This window comes from Poecile atricapillus, chromosome 2, assembly GCF_030490865.1.
Source record: "Poecile atricapillus isolate bPoeAtr1 chromosome 2, bPoeAtr1.hap1, whole genome shotgun sequence".
Taxonomy (NCBI): Eukaryota; Metazoa; Chordata; class Aves; order Passeriformes; family Paridae; genus Poecile; species Poecile atricapillus.
The window spans coordinates 140,001,403-140,014,856 of record NC_081250.1 but is presented as its reverse complement, the minus strand read 5'-3'; the positions used below and the strand labels follow the sequence as shown (position 1 = coordinate 140,014,856).

The 13,454-nt window shown below is 49.1% G+C and overlaps 1 protein-coding gene across 1 annotated transcript in view; it reads left to right on the top strand.

Annotated features, from left to right (window-relative positions):
- The first annotated feature begins 1,508 nt into the window (after window positions 1–1,508).
- Window positions 1,509–13,454, top strand: part of EXT1 (exostosin glycosyltransferase 1) — a 175,937-nt gene continuing 163,991 nt past the window's right edge. The window contains exon 1 of the mRNA XM_058831184.1: window positions 1,509–2,802. Coding sequence (XP_058687167.1) covers window positions 1,856–2,802 — 947 coding nt within the window. The 5' untranslated portion in view covers window positions 1,509–1,855. The remainder of the gene's footprint in view (window positions 2,803–13,454) is intronic.

Here is a 13,454-nt window from a genome sequence, read left to right as displayed (position 1 = left end):
GCTAGGGAAGCTTTTGGCTGATGTGAGGTTTGTGTCCCTCAGGTGGTGTAAGACCCCTCTGTATCTTGCAGGTGGAGAGGGCGGTGGCAACCCAGGAAGGCCACTCTGTTACACTTTTAATATAGGATAGGAACGACAAAGAAAACACTTTGGGATAGGCTTCAGTATTGGATAGTTACTTGACATCCAGGGTCCTGTGCAAGCGCCTCGAAGCCACCCCAGGTAATTGCTCCACTATAATTTGCTGAACTAGCAGGGCTGAAATAGATACATTCATTGGAGCTGCAATCATCCCTTCCAGCACTTCCAGTGGTGCCAAAGCTAGCTGGGACCCCCATCTGTGTTCCTACCACCCCATCCAGCCTGGGCCCACCGTACAGGCCAACCTGCCTGGGTGATGAGGGCTCTCCCAGAGCACAGGCTGCTGGCGATGGAATTGAATGCCACGGAGCGGATGAGGTTAAGCTGAAATACGTAGCTGCAGGGATGGCTGGGCGCTTAGACAGCTCCCTACAGACCACTCATTCATCAGCATCGTTTTGCTGTCTGGCAGCCCCGAGGAGCCGCCTCAGCGGTGCGGAGGGCCTGCTCCCAGGGGCGCGGACCGCACCGCATCCCGGCCGGCGATGGCGTCGGCTGCCCCGGGGTGCGAGGGCAGCCCCAGCGCTGGCAGCGGAGCCACGTCCCCGCCTCTCCCCGCACCACGCAGAACGCTTGTTACCAGGCGCCTCGTAACTGGGTTTTTGGGTCTCAGCCCCGGTTTTGGGTCTGTTCCCTCGGGGCCGCTCCAGCATAGCGGCGCCGCACTCGGCAGGGGGCGGCAGCGGCGGCGCCGGCACCGCCAGCGGAGAGCCGGGTCACTCTTGGCCGTGGGCTGAGGGCTGCACTGGCAGGGTGGGGTGGAGCGGGCAAAGGAGCCCCCGGGGCGGGGCTCAGCGGATGGCACCCCGCGGGGCCTTCCCGAGAGCGCCGGCCGGGAACCCCAACACCGCCCCAGCAGCAGCAGCGGCCCCCGCCCGCCGGGTTATGAATGGGCGCGGCGGAAGCCCCGCCCCCCCGGACGTGACGCCCGCCAATGGGGGCGCGGGGTGCGCGGCGGGGTGAGGTCAGCGCGCGGGGCCGGGGCGGGGGCGGCGCGGGCCGGGTGCGGCGGGCGGGGGTCGCGGCCCCGGGCGGGCGGGGCGGGCGAGCGGGGCGCGGGGCTCGGCGGCCGCTGCTGCCGCGGCCCGGGGGAGGCGGGAAGGGAGGGAGGGGCGAGCAGGAGAGGGAGGAGGAGAAAGAGAGGGAGGAGGAGAAGAGGAGGGAGGAGGATCCTCGCCGCCGCTGCTCCGTCCTGGGGGCCATTCAGCGGGAGCGAGGCGAGGAACGAGCGACGCCGGGGCCAGGCGTGGGGCGCCGGGCGATGCGGGGCTTCGTCAGGCTGCGGCGCGGCGGCCGCGGGCTGTGAGCCGGCGGGGCTGGGCCGGGCTGGGCTGGGCTGGGCTGGCGGGGCGGAGAGGGGTGGGCGGGAGCGTGGCGGAGCCGAGCGCCGGCAGCGGCGGGAAGGCGGGAGCGGCGCTGCCCGGTGCCCGCCCCGCGCGGGGGGCCGGCCCTGAGTGCATGCGGGGCGCCCCGCCGGGCCGCCGCCGGGCCGCCGCCCGCCGCCCCTGAGACACCGGCGGCGAGAAAGTTGCGGCGGTCGCCCACATGCGCGGCCGCGGCCGGCGGCTTGGGGAACGGCGCCGAGCGGAGGTGGGCGAAGAGAGTTTGAAGCGCTCGCCGGCGGGAAGATGGCGGAGCGGAGCTGAGAGCGGCGCCCGGCGAGCTCGGGCTGCCCCCGCCTTCCTCCGCAGCCCCCCGGACCCCCGCCGGACACATGCAGGCCAAAAAACGCTACCTGACGCTGCTCTCTGCCGGCACCTGTCTTGCCCTGCTGCTCTACCTGGGAGGCGTGCGGCTGCGGGCGGCCCGGCACCCGCCGCCCGGTAGCCGGCATGGCCCGCGCCCCGGCGGCGCCGAGCGGCCCTGGCCCCGCTTCCCCGACGCCCTGCGGCCCTTCGCGCCCGCCGAGCGCCCGGGCCCCGAGGGCGGCGGGCGCGTCTCCCCCCGTCAGCGGCGGGACTCCAGCGCCGGCCTCTACCGCGGGCGCCGCTGCCGCATGGAGTCCTGCTTCGACTTCGCCCAGTGCCGGAAAAACGGCTTCAAGGTCTACGTGTACCCGCAGCAGAAGGGGGAGAAGATCGCTGAGAGCTACCAAAACGTCCTGGCCGCTATCGAGGGCTCCCGGTTCTACACCTCGGACCCCGGGCAGGCCTGCCTCTTCGTCCTCAGCCTGGACACGCTGGACCGAGACCAGCTCTCGCCCCAGTATGTGCACAACCTCCGCTCCAAGGTGCAGAGCCTCCACCTGTGGAACAACGGCAGAAACCACCTAATTTTTAATTTATACTCTGGTACCTGGCCCGACTACACTGAGGATGTGGGATTCGACATTGGCCAGGCTATGCTGGCCAAAGCCAGCATCAGTACTGAAAACTTCAGACCCAACTTTGACGTTTCTATCCCGCTCTTTTCTAAGGATCATCCTAGGACAGGAGGGGAGAAGGGATTTTTGAGGTTTAACACCATCCCTCCTCTCAGGAAGTACATGTTGGTATTCAAGGGGAAAAGGTACCTGACGGGGATAGGGTCAGACACCAGGAATGCCTTATATCACGTCCATAACGGAGAGGATGTTGTCCTCCTGACCACCTGCAAGCATGGCAAAGACTGGCAAAAGCACAAGGATTCGCGCTGCGATCGAGACAACGCCGAATACGAAAAGTAAGTGAGCGGTGCCCCTTTCCCCGTGCTTGTATCCCCAGGGCATGCCGGCATGCCCTCCGCTGCAGGCGGCCCGGGCCGCCGGGCAGATGTGGGCAGATGTGAGCAGATGTGAGCAGATGTGTGCCAATGCGCTGGCAGTGGCCAGAGGAAAGCATTTATCACTCCTTTGGGCGAGTCGGTGGCTTCTCCCGTCACCCGTGAAGCTTCCGGCTGGCTCCGTGCTGCCTTGGCCGGGGGAGCTGGGGGAGGCATTGAAGGGTGATGCAGTGTCCTGCAGCCGCGGCGTTGCTTGCCCAGGGACTGATGACCTGCATCCGCAGCCCGATGGCTTTCCGAACGTTGCCAGCGCAGAGGTGCTGTTGGAGGATGCGCTGACATTTGGCACTGCTTTTTGTCCCCCAAGCCCTTCTTAAGCCAGACGCCCTATGCTTTCCCTGCCCTGAGACTAAGTTTGAAGGAGTCCTCAGCTCTCTCCAGGTCGCATGTGAGCCAGGCTGCCGAAGTGGGTTGGTTGCTGAGGGCGATGGCTGGGATGGGCTCTCCACAAAGCACTGCCCGGTGTGTGACCTGTGTCTGTGTATTCACAGACAAGCTAGTAGCTTGCCTTTCCGTGTTTCTCCTCTCAGTCCAAACCAGCACAGTATTAGTAAAGAAAGAAGAAGTGTTGGCTGTGTTTGTGTCTTGTGTCTGAGTTTCTGATTTTTACATGTGAGAGGATACACCAGTGATGCAAGCTCAGCGTATGCTTTCTGTGAACGCCTGGTTGCTTGCCTTTCCTCGACTTTTATTTTTATTTGTTGGTAATGTCAGTATGAAGCCAAATTTTCTCTCGCCGTACTACTGCCCTTGTCTTCCAGTCTGCTTTTCAGGTTTGTATATGTAGCTGCCGGGAAAATCGCTTCTGGGAATTACCTCCAGGACTGCGATGCTGACTAAGCCGTTTGCAGCTGATTAGTTCATTTAAATGCCGACCACCGCTATGTTTGCTGCAGAATAGGTGCCTATATGCGAAGTTTTTCACACGAGAGTATTTCCTGGGTAGCATGAATTACACATTGAATTAAAACAGACCAGCCGTAAAGCACTGGGTGATGTGCGGTGGAGGGAGCTGCACCCAGAGCTGCCAACTGCTGGAGGGTTTTGTGGTGCACAGAGGAATGTGGGTGAAAAAATACTTCTGGAAAGCATTTGGGAAGAAACTACGCTGGCATTAATACTGGTGAAAATTTCCGACTGTCCTGGCTGTTTCTCCACCGAAACTATCCCCAGGGGTTGGGAAGAGAGCGGGAAGGTTGGCATTGCAAAGTCGGGAAGCCTGCATGAACTGACTGGGTGAACTCTGCTCACCTTTTGGTTACTGTAATTCTGCTGCAGAGAGGGAGGAAAGAGCAGTGCAAATACTCAGTGGACTTTTAATCACATTCATTTTCAGAAAACTGGTGGACGAGTGGTGAAATAATGCACACGTGGAAGCAATACAGCATCAGTGCTGGGTGATCAGTAGAGATATTAAGCTAAGCATTTGTCACCTGAGGGCCCCTTTGGCTTGTGACCTCCTTCAGGGAATATGTGTTTTGGGAAAGAGGGGAGACCTGACAATTGCAGCCTTTCAGGTTGTATTGTTTTTTTGTTTCTAGATATGAGCAATTGGAGCTAATTTAAAGATGGGAAAAATCTGTAACTGAATAACCATTTGGGGTATACTACAGTGTGTGTGCTGTCACGTTGTCATAAAACCAAACATACCTGCCTGTGGTTTCACGTGAGTCAAATTTTTTACAGCTATGCCATTGGATCTAATAAAAGATGGATCTCTGCCTCTGAGTTCTGCCCCCCCTAAAGTGTCTTTGCCACTTACTGGGGTGAGATTTGTACATAGCAACCCTCAGGGGGTACAATAGCATGAACCCAACTGGTATGCTGTGCTATTCATACAAAAAGCATACTTGCCACTAGGATGTGGCCGTATCTGGAGTGAGGGGCTTCAGCATTTATTGTAATGCTGCTGTTAAAAGACAGGAACTGAAAACAGATGCTGACAAGAAAATAAGATTACTCCAAGAATTGAGGCAGGCTCAGTCTGTGGTCAGGCTGCTGAGGTGAAGAGGTTTGCTCTAGTGAACAACTGCAGATGCTACAGCTCTTTGCCCCAGCATCTTACCGGAGCGAGGGCACCTGGCAGAGTGTGCTGCTGCCCCTTGTCACTTGTGCCTCGGTGCAGATGCACAGCAGAGTGTGCCATCTGCTGCTCTCCCAGCACTGCATCCTGCCAGAGCCTGCATCCTGCCTCCATGCCCGTAGGGACCATGCCTGCTCCTCTGCTCCCTTTATAGAATCTGCCAGGGTCACATCTCCAAGGCAGCACAACACAGACGGCCAGTTGAAGTGCTGATGTGTAACTCAGGTGTGTAAGCTATAGAAGGAACTCCATTTTTCATCCCATGTGAAGCAGCATCCAGTCATCAATGAGACTGTAGTGCTTGGAAAGAAGTATCTCTATACATCTGGGCCTTGAAAACTGCACACAGAGTGGCTCTTATGAGGTGTTTGGGGCTTGGATTTAACAATGCATCCTCAAGGTTTTAATCAAAAAGGAGAAACATACTCTCCAAGATACATCTATTGGCATATCCATAACAATTGGGAGTTGCGTATTGTGCTTTTCTGTGCTGATTTTCCTATCCTCTGCTGTGATACTTACACCACTTCATGTAAAAGACAGTAGTGTAGGTGTCCTGGCCATGGAGAGCTGGCCTCGAGATACCAGTGCTTGCTAGGGTGATAAATGAATGATTTGGTCTAGGTTAGAGGCCTTGCAAAGCCAGGTAAATGAGGTTACCAGATTTTAAAATGTGCTAGCCTTTTGTTAACAGGGTAGTGGTGTTATGGTGTGTTGGGCTCAGGGCTGCACAGATCACAAGTTACTTGTGATGGGGTTTCATCTAGGATGTAACATTTAGTGTTGGGTTCACATGAGGTCCAACTGTCTGCTGGATGTGGTGTTTCCTCTCTAAGAGATTCAAAAAGCCAAGAAAGGTGACTTTCTGACCTCTGGAAAAATGTGTGGAGTGTCTTTGTTTGGGGAAAGGAGGGATGGGCATGTGTGTATTTGACTGTCTCTGTGAATTGTATTGAAAGATCCATCTGTATGTCACAGCTAATTAATTTGCATCCTAGTTATGCATCTCAGCAGATAAAGCTGAGGCAAACTAAAATGAATTACATTATCATGATTAGATTGCTAGCAAACAGGATATAAAAGAAAACAAAGAAAACCTGGTTTTCTTTAGAGTGTCCTTGGTTGCCAGAGTTGGCCTTTGTCACCCAGCACTAGGGCAGCTGGGCTTTCTGAATTCCTCCACAATAAGATTTCAGCCTCAAGCTTTCCATTTCACAAAGGGTTAAGAGAATAAAAGCTGCTGCTGCTGAAGTTTGAAGACAGCCTCTTAAATATTTAATGACAGTCTAAATATATACATATGTACAATGTGTTTTAAACAAAGGCAGAATTCATATACAGGCTTAACTGGTTCCAAATAATTACTTTTTGGAAGGTAATATAAATGACTCTGGATACCGAAAGAAATGGAGGAATATGATGTTCTAGTAAAGCCAGATGCAGAGAAGAGGTTTGCACCAAAATGAGGATCTTTCTAGGAAAATAAAATAATGTCTGTGGCATATCCCCTGACCTGCAGCAACCCTGCCTTTGGAAGATGGAGGTGATAGTATCAGAAAACATATGGTCTCACCCAGAAGCTCATTCAAGGAGACTTTATCATCCATGCTTGATATCTGAAATGGTGAGAATGAAGCAAAAGGGGTAAAAAAAAGAAAGGAGTAAAATGGAGGAGGAAAAGTGAAAAAACCCCATATTTTTTGGAGAAAAGTGAGCTATGGTGGAGGACAAATAGCATAATGAGGTGTTTTTTATAGACTAGGTTTTTTGACTAGTCAGTGACCAAAAAGCCTGTGTGATCATGACGGAACTGAGAAAGGGAGGTAAAACATGCAGGACCTCATGAGGTGGGACTAGTTCTGCCAGAAGAGGTTGGAGGCAAGTGGTAGTGGAGGAGGAGCATATGGAAGGAGCTAGCTGCTCGCAGATCTACCTGCGGCTGCTGGGCACTGGCAGAAGAGGGAGAGAGCAGCAGCACCTTGCATGCTTATACCAGTGAGACATCTCTGCAGGGCACACAGTAGCACTAGACAGGGTTGGATGTGTACCTCTGCAGGAGAACATATTCAGCTGAACGTTCTCATTGATGCCTGGTAGCCGGTAGGTTTACCTGGTGTGCACTCTACTGGTGGAACATATGCCAATCACAGCTGAACCTCCCACCTTTGAAAGTCATGAGTAAAGGTCACAGTCGTGCAATAGGCACAGAATGGGAAGAAGAGCAAGTTTTAATTTTGCTTCCTTCCCACTAGGAAAAAAAATGTACATACTGAAAAAAAGAGGTAGAAGCACACAGAAGGGCTGACTTTGCCACTCAGCAGACTGGCATGAGAATGTGAAGTATGGCTTAGGCTTGCCCGTCCAACATGTGATGATAATGTGAACACTTCATATGCATGTATGTGCACGTTTCAAACAAAGGTGAAATTCTTGCATTTTTAATATACTAAGCTTCCGTGTATTGTACTAAAATACAAATGAAAATGCCACACTTAATCACTCACTGGATTATTGTTTGAATAATCTAAAAGCCTTCACAAGTCAGCTCATTTGTAGCTATTTAGGACAGATCTGAGAAATCACTCAGGTTCAGGTTGGCTGTTGTTCAGGACATCTGAAATGAGATGGGAACCAGTCAATGCATCTTGTATATCACCAGGCTGTTTTGGGAGCTTGGATAAAACTCAAAAACTACTGAGAGCGCTTGGGCATTTTCCCAGAGTATCTTGGCTCCTACAGAGACCTGTCCCCACCAGACTACTTTTTAATATCGACTTCTGAGAAACTGGAAATTTGCCTGGTTTACAATACATTTATCCAAAATGCAGTAAGCAGGTAAATAACAAAGCTTTAATGGGTGTCTGAGAATACAGGACTTGCTCTATTGTGTTCTTCCTCTTGCTCTCTGTATGTATTGCAGAGAGTCCTTATTGTCCCTGTTGATCCTGATTTAATGCAAGTAGGGCCCTGAAGGGTCGGAGCTTCCAGAGGCTCCCCGCTGATGCCCTGGCAGGAGATGGGAGCAGGGGCAACAGGAGCATCCCTAAGCTCCCAGCCAGCTGCACAATCCTCAGCCTGGCCGTTTGCACCAGGCTCTTCCCTTTCGGTGGAGGTGTGGGAGCGGGTGGATCCATGTGCATGAGTGTGTTCCCTGTGCGAGCAGCGCTGGGCACTGCTGCGGGTGTGGCCGGGTGTGCAGGGTCAGGCACTGACAGGAGCCCACCCTGCCCGTGGGCCTTAAACCAGGCACCCTCCTAACCTCAAGTAATTAGGTTTTCTTGTGGGGTGAGTTATTATTATAATTGGTTGCCTCAGGCCTTTCTGTGTCTTTCTGTGAAGCTTCTCATACGAGGCTGTGTGGTGACAAAGCATTAGAATAGATGGGTGATCTGATCTGCAGCAGGTGTTTTCTGCACGCAGAATGTATATGAACACAGCTTTCGCAGCTAGAGGGGCTCTACTTTTATTTTTCCTGCCTAGGAAAATTGATCTAGGATAGTTTATCAATAAATACTCATCATTGGAGAGACACTTGATGATGAACAAAATTAAAAAAAAAAAAATTATCGGAGTCATCATTTTAAGTAGAATTAATTTGGAAACAAGTAGTTTTCAGGGCTTGTTGAACCCAGATCAGAACTGAGCTTAGAGTAGTAACAGTTCCAGCTACCTATTTTGGCAAGAGGAAGTCCTCTTGCGTCCCCAGCGAGGTGGGCTCAGGAAGAAGGTGCTGCAGAGCATCCCTTGGGGCTCTTGCCTTCTAACCCTCCCTGGCTGGGTGTTTCACAGAGCAAAGTCTGACTTGTGCAGGACATTTTATAGTGGCCTAAAGTAAGCTTCACTGAAAGTGCTCCTAAGGAAGAGAGGTGGCTGATTTTGGGGTTCTCTTGTGGGTTGCATGCAGCTGACTGCTGCTCCCTGCTGCACCGAGGCTGTTCTCAGCTGTGGGCCTGTTTACATCCATGCATCTGTGAAATAGTGCGTCTTGCTGGGAGAATGGGATTGAACAAGAGTTCCAGCTTGAGACAAACTCAAGTGAAAAAGACTACTGGTCTGAGTGCTGGAGATAATCCTTTTGCCCCACATACAGTCCCGGAACAGCCTACTGGAAAGTAAACCAGCAGCCGCTCGCAGGAGAGGGAAGTAAATGAAACTGGTCAGCACGAAGCACTTATTTACTCAACAGATGTGAGTCAAGAGACTGTGCTGTAATCTGATGATTTCTGGAGTATTATCTGTGATTGTTTTCCTTTTCTCTCTGAAGGGTTTCTTTCAGAAAATCCACAGAGTTTTGTGGTCTCGGGTAAACAAACTGTTTTGCTAAACAGAGAAGAGTAATTGGTGGGTACATGGACTGTCTGGCATGTGCATGGAGTTAAATGCCAAGTGTTCCAAGCTGCTAAGGTGACTGACTCCTCATGGACTTGGCTATATCTAGACAATGATGCAAGATTTATGCTCTTCTCTCATGTCATATGGATATTAGTTTAGCCTGTGGGAATGTGTGAGTATAACTTCAGGTTATATTTAAGGTTCTGCACGTTTCCACATTGCCAAGTATTTGGGATGTTTAGGTTTCAAAACCTTCTCATGGTTTACAGTGAGCAATAGATTTGTTCCTCTTCCTCTGTTCATCCAGCTATGCTGTGCTTTTATGGAGGGTTTGTGTTGCTCTTTTTTCAATCCAGATTTCAGGAGGAAGCAGGACACATATCATCACTGGTTTGTCCTTAATTTAGGAACTCCTCAGTCAACTGTAGGGAGCATTGGTGTAATTCTGATACAACTCAGCCCCAAAACTCTGGAGAAGGCAGAGGGAGGGAGGGAGCTGTGGCAGGAGGTGCCTGCATCACCAGGTGTGCACAGGAGCCATTAAAGATTCCAGCCAGAGAATTTCTTCCACTTACATAACAAATTATAACAACTGACATCCGTGCATGGGAAGAAGCTATCCTGATATTGTGGCCACAGGTACCACATAGCCTGTTTGAAGGCCAAGAGGCAGGAGGTCAGCATACTTCTGTGGTGCAGGAGAAACTAGTTTAAGAAATTAATTCCAAATGAGAATGAAAGAGAGGAGATTTGTTTCACAAGAGAAGGGGGAAGTAGTGTTTTAAGAAATACAGGCCCTAACTCTGCAAAATGTTGTGTCTTAACTGCTTTGCTGTGAAAAAACTGGTATAAGTACTGCCAGTCTGATTGCTTTCCAAGTGCAGTCTAATTTCCTAAAATGTTGTAATTTCTTAGAATAAGAAAACATTACTGTAAGCCAGTCAGGAGAGTTAGGCCTGCTCAATAATAGGAGAAAGAAGAGACCATTTTCTTTAAACATCTTGTGTTTCTGCACTTGTCTCTTCCACCAGCTCTTGCTGACAATTTAGCTTCTGTTTTTTGGATGGTTTAGTGCTGTGTTCCTTGGCCAGGATGTCAAGTGGGTGTTCCCTGAAAGGTGGTAGAGATGGGAGGTTTGTGTCTGCTAAATCAGGCTCCCATTTCATACTCCAGTAGCACAGACTGCTCAACCTTCATGCGGTCCCTGGGAGAAGTGAGGTGCTGGCAGGGCTGTCGCAGGAGCTCCTGCCTTCTCCTGCCTGGATGTGGTCTTTAGACTGCAGTCCGACAGCCAGCATTGCCACTGGCAGCCGTGGTTACGTTTCCATATGCTTTTAAAATGGAAAGAAGTCTTTGCTTTTCCTAAGCATTTTGGGGGTTTACTTTAGCGCTTTATAATGTTTAGAGCCTGTATAAAACTGAGGTACTAGTCATTTATGTTTTCTGTATCCCCTTCTCAGGAAGCATCAGTGAGCATAGGTCTAAAATGATTTTCCAATAAAAGGTGACAGTTGTCAGAAGCAGTATGAAGCAGCTCTTCTCCGTGTGTCTGGCAAGGGCAAATATCCTCTAAAGCTTTTTTGGGGTTTGACTTGTCCTGGGTCAGGATATGTTTGATATATGAACCTTTTAACTCTCCTTGCTTCACTCAGCCACTGCCAAAGACCATTGCTTTTCCAGGCACTGAAGTGCTGTTGTTCTGATCACTCCTCCAAGGGCTCCTACAGTGCAGTTAGCAAATTCAGTAAAGCTTCTATAAGTTGACTTATTTCTCCATGGTGGTTTCTAGTCCAGAAATACATGAAAACAAAATAATTCCTGGGTTCCTTAGTGAATTTTCCGTTTATTCACTTTTTTCCCCTCTAATATCCTCTTTGTGTTTATGAATGAAACAGAATTAGGGCTAATTTAGTTGATTGGCTGCAAAACAAAAGTATTCAATGCTAAGAATGGGAAATGAGAAGGCCTTTCTGAAATGTTACTTCTTTGCATAATTGTAATAGATTATAATTATACATTTGGGTGTTTAGCAGTAGATTTGCTGTAAATACGGTCGTGGGAAATCTCGTCACTCACTTGTGTTGGTTCGAGTCCTGATGCGGTCCTGTCAATGGCTGTACCAGCATCTCTAACATCATTTTCTCTTTGGGTAGGATGATGTGCCACCGAGAATGCAATCTCAGTTCCCTTCCCAGCTCCTCCTACAAAATTACAGCTGGTCGATACGTCCATGTCAGACTGTTGACACAAATCAATAAGATCAATCATTCTTCAGCTCCTAAACAAAATTGAGAGCGCAGTGCTGACGGCCTGCGTGTAGCAGTAAATTCCTAAAGGAAAATCACATACCTCAGTGTTTGCTGAGCGTATCCGTGGAAGATCCTGTCCCGTTAATAATTAGTTCTCTGAGGCTGTAAAAAGGAACATGATATAAATAGTTTGCTAGAGCTGCAATGTGTGTTATGACCCCTGCAGCCTTCAGGCTGATGGAGAACATCACCTGACCAACAGCAGTGTGAGAGACAGGGGAGCGTGGCAGTGTTTGGGTCGGAATCCTGTTTTTCTTCATTCTCCTAGAAGATCTTGACTTCTGATACTGGTTTTGGCTTGGTGAATAATTGCAGACATTTTATCACAATACTGGAATTCCTGTTGCGGTCAGGTAGTTCAGTGTGTTACTACCAGAAAACCCATTGGGATTGTAGTTTTTGTAGTAGTCAAGAATAAATTCAGAGGCTGCTTCTAGAAATAACAATATTTGTCTGAAGGACAAATTTTTGTTACAATGTCTGAGTTTATATCTCTGAAGGCTTGTTTTGGTGTGTCTGCTCATAGACTCAATCAGCTGCTTCAGGAAGATAAACACATGAATGTTTAATCTTATGAGTTTGCCACCAACCATTGTTCTGCTAGCAGATTTTTCTTTTAATTAAATGTAATTTATCTAATACTAATGGAAAACATAATTATAGGATTTATTTTTTAATACTGTATTTTCAGAATTATTTTATAAAGAAGAGTAACACTTCCCCCTTAAGGGTGGTTTAAAAATCAGCAAACAAAATACAAAAAACTAAAGTACACTTTGCTGAAAGTAATAAATCTCAGACAAGGTGCAAAAAAAACCACCAACATAGCTGAAATGTTGGAGCTGCAATAAAGCTGAAAATTAATGATCAGAAGGTTGCTGCTGCAAAAGAGAGTGAATGCATTATGGATTTGAGGAGACGCCTATAGCTTATTAAATGCCAGCAGATTTTTGCATAAGCAGTAGAAAACCTTGATCAGAAATTGTAAAACAGTGTGAACTGCAGCTGGAAGATCCAGTGCCACAAAGGATGTGTGCACCATGTGTATGGCTGAAACATAAGAAAGTGCTTTGCAGGATCATGGTCTAAAGTTGCACGCTAAGCTCCTTTAGTTTCCGATCTGAGGGATTTAAATGTTTCAGTAAAGCATGACTAGTCGCAGGAAGGGATTTATCATACTTTATATAAGGAGGTGTGTATGACTGTTTAAAATAATTTAAAACAAATAACATCCCTTCACCCTTCTGCACGCCCTTACACTTTTTTTTCTCTAAACCCAAAAGCTAAGACTACTACTTGAATTGTAATGGAATAATATATCAAGTGAGTGATCACATCAGGCATGGACACTTACCAAATCACAGCGAGATAACTGTGAATAACTCTCTAGTTTCAACAATTTGCATGGCCATTAACAATTGATGGGTTTCCCTTAGAACCGCATTATCTATGGCAGCAGGATCTATTCCTGTGCACCTCTCCTGCATACTAAATGCCAGACAAATTCTCAAAACTGAGGATAACAAAAAATCTGATAGCGGCAAGGTGAATGAAGCAGGTAGGAATTTCAGGGTGACATTTTTTGAAGATAGGAAAATATTTCAGGCAGTCATGCATTTTCATAACTGTTCTTCATCCCCTTTCCCTGCCTACTTCTTTTACTACAGTTCTGCAAGTTTTAATTCAAGCTGGTGTTAGATTTCTCTTCACTGCTTGGCATCACTTCAGGCTTGATGGTCAGTCTGGCCTGCGAATCAGTTAAAGTAAGATTTTAAAATACCTTTTGTTACAGTTTTGTGTTGGACAGTTGTCTTCAGAACAACATCTTT